Source organism: Molothrus ater, chromosome 31 (genome assembly GCF_012460135.2).
Source record: "Molothrus ater isolate BHLD 08-10-18 breed brown headed cowbird chromosome 31, BPBGC_Mater_1.1, whole genome shotgun sequence".
Taxonomy (NCBI): domain Eukaryota; kingdom Metazoa; phylum Chordata; class Aves; order Passeriformes; family Icteridae; genus Molothrus; species Molothrus ater.
Genome location: NC_071658.1, coordinates 1291629 through 1310598, shown reverse-complemented (window position 1 = coordinate 1310598; position 18970 = coordinate 1291629). Strand labels below are relative to the sequence as shown.

The window sequence follows — 18970 nt, the reverse complement described above, 5'->3', positions numbered from 1 at the left end:
GCACCAGGCCGATGGCGATTGCAGCTCGGGGGGAAAACAGGCGGGAGGGGATCCCTGCTTGGAGTTCCAGGGGTGCTTTATGGGCCAACACACCCGAGGGGTCCAGGCACCAAGAACCAAGAACAAAGCAGGGTCCAGGGTTTTATATGGGACAAGGGAGGTGGAGCTTTGGTGTCGCCATGATATTTTCTGAAACTGAGAAGCTGAGAAGCCTCACAGGAAAAGAAAAACAAGAATTATCTGCTGCTGTGGAATGCAACAGGTGCAACTTTGATTGGTCCATGTTGGTTGTTTCTAATTAATGGCCAATCACAGTCAGCTGGCTCGGACTCTCAGAGAGTCATGAGCTTTTGTCATCATTCTTTTCTATTCCCTGCTTGCCTTCTGATGAAATCCTCTCTTCAATTCTTTTAGTATAGTTTTAATATATCATTTTCTTTTAAGATAATATATATCATAAATAATAAATCAGCCTTCTGCAACATGGAGTCAAGATTCTCGTCTCTTCCCTCGTCCTGGGACCCCTGCAAACACCAGCGCACTTTGGGCCTGAGGGCCAATGGGCAGAGGGAACAAGGGTGGTGCAAAGGCGGGACAAAAGGGCAACAACCAACTGGGATTCAGGGGAGGAGCTGCAGGCAACGGGAACCAATAGGAAAGCAGGAGTGGGGAACATTCTAGAAATGGGGAGGAGAACAAGGATGATGTAACTTGGGTCATCAACATGTAAGGGACATGATGCCACCAGGACACACACCAGGGGACAATGTCACCACACCTGTGGGGACGCTGCCACCAGGACGCCTCCAGTGACACCCAGCATGGGCCCACATGGCCCCTGTGGGTGACACTGACCCTTGCCCTGTCCCCAGGGGTGGTTGGGATCCCCTGAGCGCAGTGGCCCTGGGACACCCTGGTGGCTGTCACTCTCTCCTGGGCCACTTGTCACCAGCTGAACAGGTTCCCATCCTGCTCTGGTGGGTGGTGACATTCAGCTGGGACACCACAATGGTGGCAGGGGGGACGTGGTGGCAGGAACTGCATCAGGCAGCGCTATGGCTGAGATGAAGGTGCTGGTGGCACTGTGGTGGCACCAGTGGTGGCCTTGATGCTGTCCCAGTTCATGTCCCCATCCATGATCATGTCCTCCCATGTCACCATCCATGGCTGTGTCCCCCCATGTCCCTGTCCATGGCCACTTCCAACTCAGGTCCCCACCCAGGGCTGTATCCCCACATGTGCCCATCCAAGCCTTAGTTCAATGTCTTGATTTTTACCCCAATTTCAGGGCTTTCAAAAGGTATGAACAGAAACCTTTGTGTTTGAAGGCAAAACCAAAAGGATTTATGTGTCCCTGCCAGAAGAGCATCCACGTGCTTGGGTGGGTGGGAAGAACCTTTTTTGGAGGGCTTTCCAACCCCACTGTCTCCAAAATCATAGGTTTTGCCCCAGTCTGACCCAATTTGGTTGTAGAAGATGCCTGTGGGGCAGAGAGAATTAAAAGGATGGATTTGTATTGGAGAAGACCTCCAAGGCCATCCAGTGTTACTTGATGCCACCAGGAAGATGCAAGAAGTGAGATTTTTCTGGGGTCAGAAGTCGACAAATCTGCTCCATGTCGCTATAGGACATGAAACAACACGAGCGCACACACCACTGTTCTCAAGGGGAAAAAAGGGAAGTTTATTTCCTGACTCCAACATTTATAGTTTTCCAAAAGTGACAGTGGATTGGAGGATGACAGTGCCACCTCTCCAATGACACTGGACAAACCAACAGTCCATCAAATTTCTTCTCCTCCATAAAAGAATGCAAAACAATAAGTTATTTACAGGAAGTGTGTGAGAAAGTTTGCTACAAGAATGTAAACATCAGAAGGCTTAGAAAAATCTTCAAAAGTCAAGGCGACAGCTCTCCACAATGGATTTCTGATGTTGGTCTGTGGGTGTGTCCAGGTGCTCACGGGGAGCCAGGAGCCAGCCAGGTGTCTTCCTAACACAAATCAGCAGCACCACGGATCACCAGGGCTCTGCCCAATGGGGTCACTGGGGATCATCCAGTGCTGATCCTTCAATGAGGGATGGAGCTGTGGAGCTGGAGCAGCACACAAAGCTCTTCCCGCCCTGGGAGCACTCCCACAGCTTCCCTCAGTGCTGGATGAAGCGGTCCAGCTGGAGGAAGATTGATTGATTGTCCTTCTCGGACGTCCCGGCTGGCTGTCCAGCACCGCTAGCAGTAGGGGGGCACTATCCCGATCTCCGTGGTTCGGGACAGCACCTAAGGCAAACGCTCTGTGCCGTGACAGCAGTGTTACCTTGTGGCAGGACGTGGCTTGGCTTATGGCTACAGTCAGCAGAAATAAGAGAGCGCTCTCCAGCTGTGGTGAATCCAGGTTTATTGGGTCCCACGGGAAACCGACAACCGAAGAGAGCCAGGGGGAAGTTGCAACAGCTTATAAGGAGGGAGGGACACAGGGGAGGAGTCAGTCCTTGGACGAATAGGGTTTCAGAGGGGAGTGGGATACAAAAGATTGACTTAGGGAAAACCCCAATGGGGATAACTTGAGGGTGGGGCCCCGGCCCCTGAGCCAATCACTCAACGCTCTAGCTGAAAGTTTCTAGAGAGTTCTAGAGAGAAGGGTGGGAGCGCCGAGTGACGGACAGGGCACCGGGGAGGGATTTGAGAAAGGGTACATTAATCTCCAAGGCAACTGGGGAGGAGTTGGGATAACTGGCAGTAAAGGAGGAAAGGGAGAACCGGGGCAGAACCATTGCATGATAGGGGGAACAGAACAGCCCAACTTACACAGACAACACAACAGCTGGATGCGTTGGTGTTGGGTCAAGGCTGACCTCTGGGAGAAGCTCTTCCCACACCAGGCACACTCATAGGGCCTCTCCCCGCTGTGGATGCGCTGGTGGGCACTCAGGTGGGCGCTCGTCCTGAAGCTCTTCCCACACTCCCCACACTCGTAGGGCCATTCCCCCGTGTGGCTCCTCTGGTGGGCAGTCACTTCATAGCTGGTCTTGAAGCTCTTCCCACACCTGGGACACTTGTAGGGCCTCTCCCCGGAGTGGATGAACTGGTGCCTAAGGAGGCTGCACTTGTCCCTGAAGCCCTTCCCGCAGTCAGGGCAGCGGAAGGGCCTCTCCTCTGTGTGAGTGCGCTGGTGATGGAGGAAATTGGAGCTGATCTGAAACCTCTTGCTGCATTCATCACACTCGTAGGGCCGTTCCCCGTGTGGCTCCTCTGGTGGAAAATCAGGCTGGATTTGGCTCTGAAGCTCTTCCCACACTCAGGACATCCGTAGGGCCTCTCCCGGTGTGGACGCGCTGGTGGTGGATCAGGTTGGAGTTGTGGCTGAAGCTCTTCCCACACTGCCCACACTCATAGGGCCTCCCCCTGGTGTGGATTCCCATGTGGGAGTTCAGGCGGGAGCTCCACCTGAAGCTCTTCCCACACTGCCCACACTCATAGGGCTGTTCCTCTGTGTGGATTCTCCAATGGTTGATCAGGGATGATCTCCACCTGAAGCTCTTCCCACATTCTGAGCACTTGTGGGGCTTCTCCCCATCCTGAAGCTGCTCAGGGACCCCCAACTCCGGCCTGTGGTCACCTTCTGGACCCAAGGTGGGTCTTTCCTCCTCGGATCACCGTTATCTGCGTTTGCAGCCCCTCCTTGTATGGGATCTCGGGGACTTTTCCTCCCCGTTGGATTCCTGTGCCCTGGAGCCACTCCAAACAGCCTCAGCCACCAGGTTCTGCTGTGGGGATTTGTCCTCCCTGCTCTCCATGCTCAGCTCCTTCCCTGGGGGAGGAAGGACAAGGAGAGGATGGGATTTGCCTCCGTGCCACAGGGAAGGGGAAGGAGATCCCCCCAGTGCATCCCTGGCTGGACAGCATCAGCAGTGGGGCTGTCCTGCAGCCGGGGGCCGTGCTGGGCTGGGAGATGGAGCAGGAGAGAGGGGGAAAGGGGCACTGACTTCCTCCTCACCTGCCTGGGTGTCCTGGGGCATCTTCTTCCTCCTCGCAGCCTCCTCCTCCACCTGGCCAAGGTTTGGGAATGGGAAATCCTGGTTTGGGGGGCAAAACAAGGGCTGAGCGTGTCGGGTTTGATGGTCCCGGTGCCCAAGTGCAGCTGGAGAAGTCAGCGCCCCTTTCAGCCTCGGGGCGCCCGGACCCCGCTCATCCCCAGCCTCCCCCACCCCTCCAGGCTGCCGGGGGTCCCTCTGCACCGGGATCGCCCCTCTCCGCCATGGATTTGGGGCGACTCCCCCTCCCCGCTCACCTGCGGCTTCCGGAGGGGGCGGAACCGGGGCAGCCGCGGCCCGAGCGGGGGAACCACGTGGGGTTGGTGTTGCGGTTCCTCCTCCCGCTGCTCCTCTTCCTCCTCCTCTGGCCCTGCTCTTCCTCTTCTTCGCGCTCCTCTCTCTCTCTTTCCCTTTCCTTTTCCTCCTCCTCTGTCCCTCCTCTCCCTCCCGCTCCTCCTCCGCTCCCAGCCCGGCCCGGGCAGTGCCGGCACCCAAAAGCAGCCGCGCTTTGCCCTGGGGGGGTTCCAAAGCGGCCCCGCCACGCCCGGCACTGGGAGCGATACTGGGAGCACTGGGAACGATGGTGAGAGCAGCGGGCAGAAACTGGGAGCGCTCTCCCTGCCGGTCCCGCTCTGACTGGGAGCACTGGGAACGATGGTGAGAGCAGCAGGCGGGAACTGGGAGCGCTCTCTCTGCCGGTCCCGCTCTTACTGGGAGCACTGGGAACGATGGTGAGAGCAGCAGGCGGGAACTGGGAGCGCTCTCTCTGCCGGTCCCGCTCTTACTGGGAGCACTGGGAACGATGGTGAGAGCAGCAGGCGGGAACTGGGAGCGCTCTCTCTGCCGGTCCCGCTCTTACTGGGAGCACTGGGAGGGAACTGGGAGCAAACAGCGCCCGGACGCGGCTGCAGCCGGCGGGGGCGGGGCCGAAGCTGAGGGCGTGGTTATGCAAATCTGGGAGCGATCGCGCGCTGGGATTGGTGGGCGGGAGCAGGGTGGGATTTGCGCGGTCACGTGAGGGCCGAGGGGGGCCAGAGCGATGGCGGCGGCGTCCGGGGAGAGGGGACAGGGAATGGGAATGAGGACAGGGAATGGGGACGAGGAATGGGGATGGGGAATGGGGACAGGGAATAGGGAATGGGGGATGGGGACAGGGAATGGGGAATGGAATGAGGACCGGGAATGGGAATGGGGTCCGGGAATGGGAATGGGGAATGGGGACAGGGAATGGGAATGAGGAATGAGCCAGGCAGTAATAAAAATGCTTTCTGCTGTTGTCTGGAAATGGACTGTCTCTAGTAGGTGGAGAAATGATTTTACAGTACCTGTACCTATCAGGAATGCCTGAATTTATTTTGACTCGGCTGATCCCTTTTCTTTGGGGGTCATTGGTACTGGCAGCAGCCAAAGGGCAGTGCTGTGCAGAGCTCCAATAGTGAGACCATTCCTGCATGAATTCTTCTGGAGGTAATTTTGGTTTCCAGCTAAGAGCAGCAGCACTGCAGGTGCCAGGAGTGACTTCTGTAGCAGAGATAAAACCCTCCCATTGAGGTTTCTGGGACCCTCCCCGTGCTGGAAGTGGAATGATGCTGGCAGGGGTTGTCTTTAAATATCATAAATGTGATATCCTGTGCTTTCTAGGGATGTGCTCCTTAGTCCCCAGAGTAAGAGCTCTGCCTTGCTGCTGAGAACTTGCAAAAAATACCAGCACTGTCAATGTGCACAGAGAAACCATTGGGAAGTCAGTAACAACTGGTTTCCTTTCTCAGCATATCCATGTGGTACCTTCAGCAGTTCAGATTTTTTTCTGGAACAATGCAGGTGCATCAATACTTGCAGAATACTCTAGTCTAACAGTCCATGGTTTATTTGAAGCCATAATTGTGGAAAACATAGAAAGGCTCTAAACTTTATTTAAGATAAATATTTAGTTTCTCTTCAGATAGAGATTTGCTAATGTCTGAATCATTTTTTCAAGTCTACATTTAGATTAAGTCATAAATTAGCTTTTCAGCTTCTTAACTTAATCCAACAAGTTTTGAGAACTGGGTATTGCAAAGGGGTAAATGTTTTATACTGCCTGATAAATATGAAAAATCATTTCTGTTCCATTAATTTTACATTCCACGTGCTGTAGAAGAGATGACTAAAGTAAAATGTGATAAAGAAGTGCAACTTGAAGAGCTGTCAGAAACTCTGGTAAATATTCATTTTATTAATCTCATGGCATTTGCTCTTCATATGAAATTCCTCTTGCTTTGTAAGTATCTTAAATGTCATAAATAAACACCATCTAGTCTACCTTAACATTTCTACTAAACTTTCTCACACACAATTTCAGTGTTTTCTTTAAAGAACTTTTTTATTGCCACTGTTTTTCTTGTCTCCTGTGCTTTTGCTTTTTCTTGTCTCCCATGTTTTTGGTTTTCCTTCTCAAGGTTTTTGGTTATTTCCTTCTTTGTTCATGCCCATTCAAATGCCACTCCCTCTGCATATAAAGTTTTCCCCTTTGTTCTTCCTTACAGGAAGGTAATTAGCTCTGGCCTCTGTGAACCCTGCTGTACTGTGACACAGGCCCATTTTCTGTCACAGAAGTCTCAGCTATATGAAATACACTCTGAACAGAGGTTTCTTTTCATTATGATTTTAGATTTACAAGCCTAACAAGAATCCATATCAACTCAAGTTAAGATAGTGGGAAATCAGGTGTGCATTTCACTGTGTTTGCTTGTTGTTCTCATCTGTGCATTGAGTGTTCTGAACTGAGTTTCACTCATTTTCTAAAATGGGCAAATTGGAGGACTTTGACTGAAGAAGAGTCTTGAGGCTACTGTAGAAAATATGCAGAGAGAGAAAAATGTGGAGAGAGCAATGAAAATGCTCTCCAGATGAGAGAGGTCTGAAGTAGGGCAATAGTAACATGTTTTTAGAAATAGTGAAGTTGCACATCATGACTTGTACACAAGTTTATGCATAAGAAACAGCACCCAGAGCAGTGTCCCACCCTAATTTTACAGCCCAGGTAATTAAACTCACAGCAGGGGACAGACATGAACAGCACTGGTGTCACAGTTCACTGTCTCACAGCACTTCCAGATCCCAGCAGAGATTGGAAAGATCCAACCTGGATAATCCATGACATGGATGTTGTTGGGTTCTTCTGAAAGCCTCGTGCTCTTAGTTCATGTCTGATAACCTCCAGCAGTTGGAGTTTGCACATGTAGACTCAAAACTCTTCATTTTGCAGAAAGAAATCCAGGATTTGAAAGCACAGCTGACAAGTACAGCTGAGAAGGAACAAGATTATTTAAAGCAGCTTGTGACTCTGAAAACAGATCTTGAACAAGAGGCGTATGACCATTTTGAAAATACAATATTTAATTAGTTTTGGTGGAGCTGCTTTAATCCACAGTGAAATGAACTAGGATTGTTTTCTAATCAAACTTTTGAACCACATATATGCCATTAATTCTAGACTTACATTTCTAAATTCCACTTTCTCTATTTGTATGTATTCTATGGCATATGTAGTTGTTCCATATCTCTTTGACTTATTTAACAAGAAGAGAAAGTTTCTGACTTCATGGTTAATCTTGCTTTGAACTACATCATCTTCACTAACCATTAGATTTATATAAAAGTTGACTCTGATTTTCTTTCCTTCTTCTGTCACCTTTTTACATCTCTCTGACTCTGCTGCAAAGCTTCTATTTGTAGATAAAGGCCTGGACTTCTTTCAGCATGGAATATGACTTGATAACGGGTATGTTTAATTTAAAAGGAGATTTCAAAATGCATCTTCTTATTCCTCTTGGCCATTTGTTTGAAATTAGGTTAAGGAATGAACAACTAACAGTGTATCTCAGTAAGCTTTCACTAGATAAAGAACAAACAGCACAAGAGAAAAATGCTGTGGCTGCAGAAGTCAAGAAACTGCAAGAACAACAAGAGGCAAGTTGTAAACTTCCAGGTTTCATGAAAGGACAATACTCAATTTGACAAATTACTCGGTTTTACAAATTAGATGATGAGCTGCAACATGACTTGGGTCTGTAGAGTACCTGAGCTGTTTTTTGTGTTTGAGTTGGAAAGGAAGTGTATTTACACTTGTGAGCAAGGCAGGTCAGTGTGCTTTGGATGTCTTTGAATTTTTTAAGAAGTCACTTTGAATTTTATTTCTTTGCTGACACATGGGTCTTTATTTAGGATAGTAAGAAAAAAGAAGAAAATACAAAGCAGTTAGTTGAAAATCTAGAAGAGGCAAATAGCCAGCTAAGGCAAGTAAAAACAAATATTAATAACTGATATTGTGAAAGGAAGTAGACTCAAATAGTTAGTTGTGTTCAAATGCTGCTTTCCGGGATTTTTTGATTAATGTTTTTTCTAGATTATATAGCTAAACAGAAACTATTCAGAATTGCTGTTGGCCAAGTAGCAATTTTCTCAGATCAGAAATACCAATTGCTGCAGGAACAGTGTTTGCCATCATTTTGTATTACATAGTAGGAGCTGTCTTGTTGTGCATTAGACATCTCAGGTGAGAGGGAAATGAAAATGGAAGGTGAAGGTCATGGATTAAATGTGACAAGGCAAAACTGGGTAAGAGTTACTCTCTGTATCACCAGTTCAATAGACAGGCAGCTCCCATGTTTCACAGCTGCATTGCAATAGTCCAGGTTAGGATGTATTTTCCTTGGCTTAGCTGGAACATCTTTTCCTACTTAAAAAAAGTATGGACAGTTCACAGATTGACTTACTGGGCATGTTGCTGCATTTTAAGAACATTTTCATTGAGCAGCTTATGAAGTTCCCATCAACATTAGCAGCTCTTTTTAGAAAATAAAAGAAGGGTTTATTAGAAGTACTGAAAATCAGTTAAAGGCAAGAAGGAAAGATTTACTAATGCTTGTTAATTTGGCACTTAGAAATGAACTGGAGTCTTTGAAGGAGAAAATGGCAAAGACAGGTGAAGAGATGAGAAGTGCACTGGATGAAAGAGAAGAAAATGTATGTCATGTGTCATGCAAATATCTTACAGAACCTGTAGGACAGCATTAAATGTAAAATCTGTGTTGGGATTTTTCTGCAAAGCTCTGCCTGGGGGATGTGATCTCTGCCAGAGGTTTCTTCTTTCTCAGCTGCTGCCAGCTGTGCCATTGTGTGTGCACGTGCTGAGCCCTGTTATTTCAAAAGACAAGCACAGTCACGGGGATGTTCACTCTTTGCTGCAAGTTTCATATTAAAGATTTGGTTGTTTTCAGGCCAACAGAGAACCTGCTTTTCTGATTTTTCATATACCCACACAGTGATGGATGGGCTCTGGATTAGCTTTTTATATGTAGTGTGAGTTTTAGCTTAATTAGATTCAAACATTTTTACTTTTCTTTCTGTTGGTTCAAAGCAACCTGGGGTTTTTAGCAAATTTCAGAATTTCATTGTAACAGTCAAAGATTTACAATTGTCATTTCAGGTAAAGAGTACTGAAAATGAAATTTCAAGAAAGGAAAAACCATTGAAGATTCTAGAAAATAATTGGGAAATTCATTTTTTCATGGATGTAGGGAACTTCATACAAGTGTATTTTTAAATTGTGAAGATATTGGGGATTTTTTTCTTCTTTCTTAATTCCATAACCACTAAGGAACTGGTTCACTGCTATTATTTACCATCTTGTGGTACTTTATGGCTAAAACTCTGATTATTCTAACATGTCAGCTGGTGTTGCAGTCCCATTGGAACAAACCAGACTGGTGCAAGTGCAGGTTTGAGAACATTTACAGGAATTGCTCACATAGGGAGTCATTTGTAGAACTTACTAATGAATGTCTGAAATATCTCTTTCAGATGAACAATTTAAAGAAGCAGGTGGAAAATAAAACCAAATGCATTGAAGAGTTGCAGCAGGAGGTGGGTAGAGATTTTAATTTCACAATACATAAACACATTATGTTTTGGGTTGCCTTTTCAGCAGGTTTGTGTCTGCTGTGATATCTTTAGATCCACCTATGTAATTTAAAAATTCTCCTTTCTTATCCTAACCCTGAGCAAATTAGGGAGTCATCTCAGGAATCACTTGATTTGTTAAATGTGCCTTAATTTGAAAAGAGCAATTACAAAAATAATGTCTTTAATAAACTTCTACTCCTTTTCATTTAGTGCATGGTGTTATTTTTGTACTTGTAGTAAGTGTCTCAGTTACCACTAGTAGAAAATAATTCTGCACTGGCACAAACTGTAGTAACTTCACTGTAAATATAAAGAACTTGTATTTTTTGTCATGACATCTTCACACCTTCTGTCAGCAGCATCTTAGTTGTAATTCCCATTCTGCACCTCATTTGTTATTCCCTGCTCTTGCTCAGGAGGAGCCTTTCTTAAGGTCATGAAGAAACAGTAATTATCACAGAAATTAGTTGAACATTCATTTGTTTGAAGAATTGTTCTGGAACCTGAGCTGCACAACACAGAGTTATTTGCCTGATGAAAGCTGGAATTTCTTGATGCAGTTAAACCATTACATAATTCTATTTACTTATTAAGGTACAGTGCTTGTTTTGTTTTATTTCAACAGAATAAGGTGCTGCAAAAGAAACTTACTGCAGAAAGCAAGAAAAGCAATACTTATGAAGGGAAGGTAGGTTTAAATAGCATCATGTAGAAGATGAGGTGAGTGTTTTTAAGCCCCACTGTAAGTAATGATAATACTTGTTCAATACGTTCTGAGCTGCTTTGGGATCTGGGATACAGACTTTGCAGGAATGAGCTCACAGTTTTTAGAAGATGCTTCCATTTTTAATCATTGGGCACTGACTGTTGGACATTTAAGAGATGGATTCACGTTGCAATTAATGATGTTTCTAATCTGTTCCTTTTTTTTTTCTTTTGTTGATAGTGGACTGAACAGGGTTCAGCAACCTCATTGTAACAGAAAAGCATTTAAAAGACGTATACATATATGTATATATATATTACTTTTTTAAGGCTGTTCTTTAAATGTGTTCTGCAGTGGCAATCCCTCTGATGGGAATATTGTGTCCAGCTTTGGGTACTGCACTTGAAGAAAAGTGGACTTTTTTGAGGATATTCATATGATAAACTTAAAAGGAAAAACTGTAATCAAAATGCACAGCTGGGAGAAAAATGTACCATAAAAGCTGTGAAAATCTGATACAGGTTTACAAGAGAGGGAATCAAATCTCCATCTGTATTTGTTTTTTTCTGAGGCATTCACAGCATTTAGGGTGACTGCTTAGGGCAGTCTTCCCCACTGGGCTGTTGCCATTCTTTCTTTTGAGTATTTTCCAACTCACTTCAGGCCAAAGTTCAACTCTTTATTAAAAAAAAAAGCTGAACTTTTAAATAGGAAACACTTTAATCATATACCTGAACAGTAAGAGTGTGTTTGTGCTCAAAAACAAGAGGTAAGAAAAAATCATTAACACAGTAATTCCTAAACAAATAACAGCAGCAATTCTGCATTCTCAAAAGGTGAATAAATTGCAGTTAGAGATGGAAAATATGAACAAGCAACATAAGGAAGCAGTTGACATCTATCAAAAAGACATAGAAACAAGAAAAGGAAATGAAAATAAACTTCGTGAAGAGGTGAGAGGTGTTAATTTTTACTGCAATTTAATTTTTTTTAATTTAAAATGTTTTTATGAAGCTTTATTGGCCAGAGTCCTTGCTCTTCCATTTCAGACATGAATGGAATTTGTGTATGCCTGTGAGCAAAGCTTTAGTACATGAGGTGCTTAGGCTGACGTATTTGAATATGTCTTTGAAAATAAGAACTCCATTAAAACTTCTTGCTTTCAAGATATAGTTCAAAGAAATTCCACCCTTGGTATAAAGTCCGCATAGTTAAATTAGATTATAACTTCTCCCATATTAGTATTTTTCTGCCCCCACTTTTATTTTGATGGCAATGCTAAGAAATGTTAGGGCAGAGTGCTTGAAATGGCCTTTTGGTTTGAAGTGAACTTGCCTGCCATGGCTGTACCTTTGATCTTGCCCATTTTAACAATCTGCAGAAAAGATGAGGGATTTGAAAGGGATCTTAAAAGCAAATAAAGCCCAAGTGGGACTGCAAACTTTGCACCCATAGGAGAAAGAAGAAATTTAGATTTACATTTGTTTTGATTATCACTGCACCCCCCTGTACCGTGTCGGTGTTTTTTGCACTCTGAGATCAACCCACGAACCATCACGAAAGAAGTTTGTAAGGACGGATTGTGACACTTGCATACATACTATAGAAACCTTCTATCAAACCTTAAAAATTCTCTACAAATTCATTTCCAACATTACTGGGTCTGGCACCACCCAGATCTGGTGTTTGCTGCCACCTCCAGTGCCCAGATCTGGTGTTTGCTGCCACCTCCAGTGCCCAGATCTGGAAATTCCCTTGTTCCGGCAGAGCCAAGTCCAGCAATTTTCTGGTAAAGAAAGCCAAAATCAGGCAATTTCCCACTGCTGACACCGGCAATGCCAAGATCTGGTATTTGCTGCCACCGCCCGTACCCCAATCTGGACATACTCGGTTCCAACACAGCCCAAGTGCAGCAGTTTTTTGGAAAAAGAAGACAAAACGCAGCAATTTCCTGGTGCCAAGACTGTCACCACCCAGACCTGGTGTTTGATGGCACCACCCATGCCCAGATCTGAACATTTCCCTGTGCCACCACAGCCCAAGTCCAGCAATTTGCTGGCAAAGAAAGCCAAAAGCAGGCAAATACCTGGTGCCTACACTACTCCGACCTCGTGTGTGCTGACACCGCCAGTGCCCAGATCCGGAATTTTTCAGATGCCTGCACAGCACAATTCCAGCAGTTTGCTGGCACAGAAAGGTCACATTTGGCAATTTCCTGATGGTGGCAAATACCCCACCAAGATCTGGTGTGCGCTGGCACCGCCAGTGCCCTCATCTGGCAATTTCCCAGTGCTGGCACAACCCAAATGCAGCAATTGTCTGGCAAAGAAAGCCAAAACCCAGCACCTCCCAGATCTGGTATGTTGGGGTTGGTTTCAAAGAAGAGGGAGACCTCGGCTTAAGGCCGTGGGAAAACCCTCTTTAGTTGGGGTCAGCAGGAGCTCCCGCCCATAATCCTCTTGTTCAGTTATGCAGATTGTTACTAGAAAGTTCTGAGTTCTCTTTGCTACCATTGGTTACATTTTACTGCAAAAATTGTAATATTCATAATCCTTCCTTCCTCTTGGATCCTTCCCTCAGATCCCACCTTAACCCCTCCCCATATATAAATGGATAAATATCCCTGCTAGACCCTGGACCCAGGCTTTTTTCTGCTTTGCTCTCTGTACTGTGCACACCGTCCTGTTTGTTGTGTTTGCCTTCATTAAAGTTCTGTTTCCAGACAAGCAGATGAAAGCAGTCTCTCTCTGTAAAGTGGCCAGAGCTGGTTCTCAGGGAAACCACTGGCCAATGGTCCGGACAAGGACCAAAAATTTTTCACTGGTGTTTTCTGGCACCGCCAGTGCCCAGATCTGGAAATTTCCCTATTCTGACACAGCCCAAGGGCAGCAATTTGCTGGCACAGAAATCCAAAACCCGGCAACTTTCTGCTACTGGCTCTGGCACTGCCCACATCTTGTGTTTGCTGTGCCAGTACCCAGATTTGGAAATTTCCCGGTGCCAGCAGAGCCCAAATCCGGCAGATTTCTGTCGCTACCAACGACACCACCCAGATCTGGTGTTTGCTGGCACAGCCAGCGCCCAGATCTGAAAACTTCCTGGTGCCAGCACAGCCCAAGTCCAGTGATTTGCTAACACAGAAAGCCAAAAGTTGGAAATTTCCAGGTTCTGGCTCCAGCACCATCCAGATCTGGTGGTTGCCCAGGTCCAGCAATTTGGTTTTAGCTAGCTTAGGCAGAGAAGTTCCTGGGACTGTGACTTTCCTTTTTCTTGGAACTGTTTAAACCTGCTCTGGACTGAAAACCCGGAAAAACACCTGCAGCTCACACCTGTGGCCCACCAAGGTCTGGGTCGCTGCATTCCAGCACCAGAGGGACTTAGAAGAGACCGAGTGAGCCAACTACAACCCACAAAAAGCACCTTCTGAATTTGCCATCTCTTCAGCACTGTCAGAGGTTTTATTTAATATTATTCATTTTTCATGTTTGGGAATACTTTACTTGATAAATAAACTGGGTTTCTTTTCACTTTTCTTGAGGGAAGTCTTTTTCTGAACTAGTAGGGGGAGAGGCCACTTGAACTTGCTCTCTAGACTGACCCCTTTGGGAGGTTTCCTCCCAAAATTTGCCCTAAACCAGCACAAACAGTCACAATGGAAACTTCACCAGTGGCACAACACCCCAGCCCACCAGGAAAAGAAAGGACATGTAAAGTTCTCCAAACATTTGTCCTGCTTTGCTGCAAAAGTCCTGCTGCAGACACTGTGCAGTGTGGAAAGCCAAGAGAAGCTGCAGCTGGTGGCAAATCTTGGGACAGAAGCTTGACCTTGTTCTCCAGGAGAGATTCTTGGGAAGAGCAAACAGGAGAAGATTCCTGGAAAACTGGAACAGCTTTCCAGAAGTGAAATGTAAATGAAAGAAACAATCCAAGATGTTTTCCTCTATTTATTTCTATGCTCCCCTTTTCCATGTTGCACTACTTCTCCATCCCAGTAATTCCAGATGCACTGCACCTTTAAGATCGGTGACTTAGTGATTTTTAGACACTCTAAAATACCATGAGGCACACAGAGTTTTCCTTCCCCTGTTTTTACTGGAAGGCAACACTGGAGATGTAAGTGCAGTGCTGGGCTCAGGTAGGAATCCTACCCCAGGGGAAGGTGTCCCGACAGGGTTTGCCTCTCAGCCAGGCCAATGCAGAGCAGCAAGCGAGGGGATTGCTGTGCCAGTGTGCAGGAGTCAGGGCTCTGCACCTGGGCTCAAGGCTGCAAAGTTCCCGTGTTTGGACAGACTCAGGGGCTGTGCCCGGGGCGCGCGGGGCTCGAACGTGGGGCTCGTGGGGCTCGTGGGGAACGGACACGGGGGACGAACGGCCCCGGTGCTTCAGTTGCAGCGGCGGCAGCAGCGGCAGCAGCAGCGGCAGAAGCAGCAGCGGCAGAAGCAGCAAGAGCAGATTCGCATCACAATCTTTCTCTCTTTCTTGGTCTTTCTCTCTTTCTTTCTCTGTGTCTCCCTTTCCCGCTGTCGGGCACCCTTCTTCCGGGGTCCCTTGCCCGGCCTCCCTCTCCTCTCCCCGCCTCCCTCTCCTCTCCCCGCCTCCCTCTCCCCCTGCCGGGCCGGGCCATGCCCCCGGCCCGCCCCCGGCCCCGGGCGGGGCTGCCCCGTGCCCGGCCCCGCCCATCCCGCCGTGGTCTCGCCTCCGCCCGGCTCTGGCCGTACTGGCGGTGGCGCTGCTGGGCAGGCATCAGTGCCTGGTGCGGGGGCGGCATCGCCGCCCTTCGCCTCCGCCTGGCCCGAGCCCGGCCCCGGCCCCGGCCCCGGCCCCGAGGCAGGCTCCGGCCCCGAGCCCGGCCCCGGCCCCGGCCCCGAGGCAGGTTCCGGCCCCGAGCCCCGCCCCGGCCCCGGCCCCGGCCCCGGCCCCGAGGCAGGCTCCGGCCCCGAGCCCCGCCCCGGCCCCGGCCCCGGCCCCGGCCCCGAGGCAGGCTCCGGCCCCGAGCCCCGCCCCGGCCCCGGCCCCGGCCCCGGCCCCGGCCCCGGCTCCTCCCGAGGCCCGCGGAGGACACAGGCGGCGCGGCCGCTGCCGCCGCCTCCGCTGCGGCTTCCCCGGCCCGAGCTCCGCCGCTCCGCGGCGCGGCCGCCGGCCCCGAGCCTCCCGTGCTGCGTTCCGAGGAGCGAAGGCCTGGGCATGGCCGGCCCGGGGCGGCTGAGGGGCGCTCGGGGGCCGTTGCTGGCCCCGGGCCGAGCGCTGACCGCCGCGTCCCGCCCGCAGGGACGGCGCACGAGGCCCTGCAGGAGCGCTACCGCCTGGGGTCGCTGCTGGGGCGCGGAGGATTCGGAAGCGTCTTCGCGGCCACGCGGCTCTCGGACGGCGCCCCGGTGAGCCGCGGGGCCGGCGGCGGGCGCAGGAGGAGGGGGCGGAGGAGGTGGAGGAAGAGGAGGATGGGGCTGGGCAGGGCGGGCGGCGAGCTGAGCCCGCTGCTGTCCTTGGCTTGCAGGTGGCCATCAAGAGGGTGCCACGGAACCGCGTCCGGCACTGGGGCGAGCTGGTGAGTGAGCGGGGCCAGCGGCAGCAGCCGGGGCTGCCGGGCGGGGATGAGCCGAGGCCCGGCACGGTGGAAGCCGCCAGGACGCCTCGAGGGGGAGCGGGCGTGGGCGCAGCGCAGGGCGCAGAGCGTCCCGGGCTGGCTCAGGGCTTCCCCAGGCCTGGCACGGCATCGGCCCCACTGAGGGCATCGTGCTCCTCCCGCAGCCCGACGGCAGCAGGGCCCCTCTGGAGATCGTGCTGCAGGCCAAGGTGTCCACTGGCTTCCCTGGTGTGGTGCAGCTGCTGGAGTGGTTCGAGCTGCCCACCCACATCGTGATGGTGATGGAGCGGCCAGAGCGGTGTCAGGACCTGCATCGTGTCATTCAGGCACGGCGGTTCCTGCCCGAGGAGGTGGCACGCGAGCTGTTCCGCCAGGTGCTGGAGGCCGTGTGGCACTGCACCAGCTGCGGGGTCCTGCACAGGGATATCAAACCTCAGAACATCGTGCTTGACCTGGCCACCGGGCAGGCCAAACTGATTGACTTTGGCTGTGGCACCTACCTGCAAGACACAGCCTACACCCACTTTGCAGGTGAGCCCACGTAGGGTGTACTCCTGGTCCTGGGATCTCATGGCCAACATCTCCCAGCCCAAGCTGGCTGTGGCAGCGGGGATTCTCCCTTTTGCTGCCAGTCAGGGGACTGAATCATCAGCTGAGTTGCTTTAGAGCGGAGCTGGTGGGGAGCCATCTTCCAGCCCTGCTGGCAGCCTTTGCCAGCCACTCTGCCCAGGACTGGGGCTGGGCTGGGGCAGCCAGCCCGACCAAAACCCCCATGGGTGGGGGTAGCAGAGAGGGGGGTGGAACCTGTGCCCCAGCCAGTTTGGTGTGCAGGCAAGAGGAAGGGCTTGCACTGCTCCACTCTCCCTGTTTGCCTTGGCTTCCTAATATTTTTGGGGCAATGCAGGCAGGGAGGATAAGGGCATGTTTTCCCCAGCACAGAGAGGGTTTTTCCTTTGCATGTCATGGTCAGGCTTAGCCAGGGCTTCCTCTGCCCTCTTCTGACACCAGTGGCTTCTTTTCCAAGCCTTAGTTTGTGCACAAGTCCCAGGTGCTGGCGAGAGGGCAGTGGTCACCCTGTGTGCCACTGATGCAGCCCCCGCAGGCCCAGGGTTGCTGGGGCCAGGCTCTGGGAGCAGCAGCATCCCCCTGCTGAACTCCATCTGTATTCCATAGGAACACCGTCCTACAGCCCCCCGGAATGGAACGACTTTGGCTGGTACCATGGCGAGGCAGCAACGATCTGGTCCCTGGGCATCCTGCTGCACCAGATGGTCTGCGGGGAGCACCCTTTCAGGAGGGGCCGGAACCTCAGCTGGGGCCAGCTCCCGCTGCCACAAGGGCTCTCTCAAGGTGGATCCTCTTCTCTGGGCACGGGGGGAATCCCAGTGCTGGGAGGCAGCAGCGGGCTCGTGAGCATCCCGCTCTGGCAGCTGCTGAGGAGGTGGCACACGTCCTGCTCTCCTCCAAAACAGGGAATTGATGGGAAAGTTTAGGCCCAGCCCTGAGCACATCCAGCAAGGTCTGGGCATGGCAATAGTGGGGCAAAGCAGACAGGAGCCTTCTCTGGCTGACCGGCAGTTTCTGCTTTCTCTGCCCAGAGTGCAAAGATCTGATCTGGTGGTGTTTATCCGTGAACTCCTTGGACAGACCCACATTAGAAGACCTGTTCTCTGATCCTTGGGTGCAGGATATTCCTCGGCCGTAGAAGAAGGGAGAGAGCCACAGGCACACTTTGATCCAGGGCCCTGGTAAGTTGCAGCTCCACACATGCCTTGGCAATCAGAAGCAAAGGAACCCAGACCTTTTTGTGCTGCCTGTGTCACTGCACCGGGGTCATGGCATGGGCACACGCAGCCCTTGTGCTGCAGCTGAGCTGCTCTGCCCAGCACTGGTAGCCTCCATCCAAGCTGGTTTTGCTTGTGCTGGTTTCCTGACAGCTGGGGCCCTGGGCAGAGCCCTGAGAGCCTGGTCTCCCCCCAGGGAAGGAGCAGGCGCCCCTGGAGAAGCTGTACCGGGTGGGGATGCTGCTGCTGCTGCTGCTGCTGCTGGAGACAGCCAGGATGGCACCAAGGATGACAAGCTCTTCCTCAGCCTGGCCACTGGAGGCTGAAGGTGATGGACTTTGATTCTGGCACCTTCTTCAAAGCCAGACTCCACAGGGAATTTGCAGATGAGTCCCCACCCGGGGAAATGCTGCCAGATTTGGGCATGGCCCAGCCTGGCTGGGAAGCAAAGGTTCCCCTTTGCTGGGGCAGATGCAACTCATTCTTCAGTCGCTGCCTAGCTGCTTTTTGGCAGGGCTGGGGCATGGGCTGGGGTGGGTACAAAATGGGAGTGGGCTCCTGGCCCTGCCAACAGCCCCCAGCAGCCACCGTGGCCTGGGCTGGGGCTGGGGCTGGGGCAGCCAGCCCGACACAAACAAAGCCCCATGGTGGGGGAAGAGGTGGGACTCCAGAAGCTGTGCAGGGGCTGCTTTGCCCTGCAGGCAAGGAAGGGCTGGGCTGCTGCAATGCCCTTGTTTGCTTTGGGATCGCTGTGATTTTGGGGGGCAGTGCTGGGTGGAAGCGAGAAAGTGTGGGCTTCCCTCAGCCATGGCTGGGTTTTTCCCTACCATGTAGGAGCTGGGCCTTCCTCAAGGCCCTGACAGAGATAAGAGTTTTTCCTGTTTTTCTTGTTTTCCCTTTTTGTCTCTAATATCTTTTC

The 18970-nt window shown here is 50.5% G+C and overlaps 4 protein-coding genes and 1 pseudogene across 5 annotated transcripts in view; 2 read left to right on the top strand and 3 right to left on the bottom strand.

The window, feature by feature from the left end:
- The window catches only part of LOC118700569 (nucleoporin NUP35-like), a 183174-nt gene that overhangs the window by 142708 nt on the left and 21496 nt on the right, over positions 1–18970 (bottom strand). The window lies entirely within an intron of this gene.
- LOC118700549 (zinc finger protein 501-like) lies at positions 1660–3650 on the bottom strand (annotated as a pseudogene).
- Positions 3635–5484, bottom strand: LOC129047036 (translation initiation factor IF-2-like). Its single transcript, XM_054518025.1, has 4 exons — positions 5427–5484; positions 4289–4737; positions 3995–4073; positions 3635–3808 (listed from the first exon to the last, which is right to left on the bottom strand). The coding sequence occupies exons 1-4, from the start codon at positions 5482–5484 to the stop codon at positions 3657–3659; spliced, it is 738 nt and encodes a 245-aa protein (XP_054374000.1). The 3' UTR covers positions 3635–3656.
- On the top strand, positions 5242–12379 carry LOC118700564 (synaptonemal complex protein 1-like). 2 transcript variants are annotated; one of them, XM_054518071.1, is made up of 7 exons: positions 5242–5498; positions 6169–6230; positions 8238–8308; positions 8957–9038; positions 9876–9938; positions 10603–10665; positions 11520–12379. In XM_054518071.1, exons 1-7 carry the CDS (start codon positions 5483–5485, stop codon positions 11736–11738), a joined length of 576 nt encoding a protein of 191 aa, XP_054374046.1. In that variant the 5' UTR covers positions 5242–5482; the 3' UTR covers positions 11739–12379. The 2 variants fall into 2 exon arrangements, with proteins under 2 accessions (XP_054374046.1, XP_054374045.1); XM_054518070.1 differs by lacking the exons at positions 8238–8308; positions 8957–9038 and adding exons at positions 7279–7382; positions 7865–7982 and having other exon boundaries at positions 5247–5498; positions 11520–12377.
- On the top strand, positions 14685–18398 carry LOC118700548 (serine/threonine-protein kinase pim-1-like). The gene is made up of 7 exons (XM_036405083.2): positions 14685–14706; positions 15424–16058; positions 16178–16228; positions 16432–16798; positions 17441–17617; positions 17866–18015; positions 18248–18398. The coding sequence occupies exons 1-6, from the start codon at positions 14685–14687 to the stop codon at positions 17970–17972; spliced, it is 1359 nt and encodes a 452-aa protein (XP_036260976.1). The 3' UTR covers positions 17973–18015; positions 18248–18398.

What these genes read in the sequence shown, in the direction of transcription:
- LOC118700564 (XM_054518070.1), top strand. An exon ending in AAGAGCTGTCAGAAACTCTG is followed by an intron (nt 6,231 to 7,278) that starts GTAAATATTCAT and finishes TTCATTTTGCAG; the next exon opens with AAAGAAATCCAGGATTTGAA. An exon ending in ACAGATCTTGAACAAGAGGC is followed by an intron (nt 7,383 to 7,864) that starts GTATGACCATTT and finishes GTTTGAAATTAG; the next exon opens with GTTAAGGAATGAACAACTAA.
- LOC129047036 (XM_054518025.1), bottom strand. Translation starts at nt 5,484, where the DNA reads ATGCAGGAATGGTCTCACTATTGGAGCTCTGCACAGCACTGCCCTTTG. An exon ending in GCCCCCTCCGGAAGCCGCAG is followed by an intron (nt 4,074 to 4,288) that starts GTGAGCGGGGAG and finishes CCCCCAAACCAG; the next exon opens with GATTTCCCATTCCCAAACCT. An exon ending in GCCCCAGGACACCCAGGCAG is followed by an intron (nt 3,809 to 3,994) that starts GTGAGGAGGAAG and finishes TTCCTCCCCCAG; the next exon opens with GGAAGGAGCTGAGCATGGAG.
- LOC118700548 (XM_036405083.2), top strand. Translation starts at nt 14,685, where the DNA reads ATGCACTGCACCTTTAAGATCG. An exon ending in TCCGGCACTGGGGCGAGCTG is followed by an intron (nt 16,229 to 16,431) that starts GTGAGTGAGCGG and finishes CTCCTCCCGCAG; the next exon opens with CCCGACGGCAGCAGGGCCCC. An exon ending in GCCACAAGGGCTCTCTCAAG is followed by an intron (nt 17,618 to 17,865) that starts GTGGATCCTCTT and finishes TTCTCTGCCCAG; the next exon opens with AGTGCAAAGATCTGATCTGG.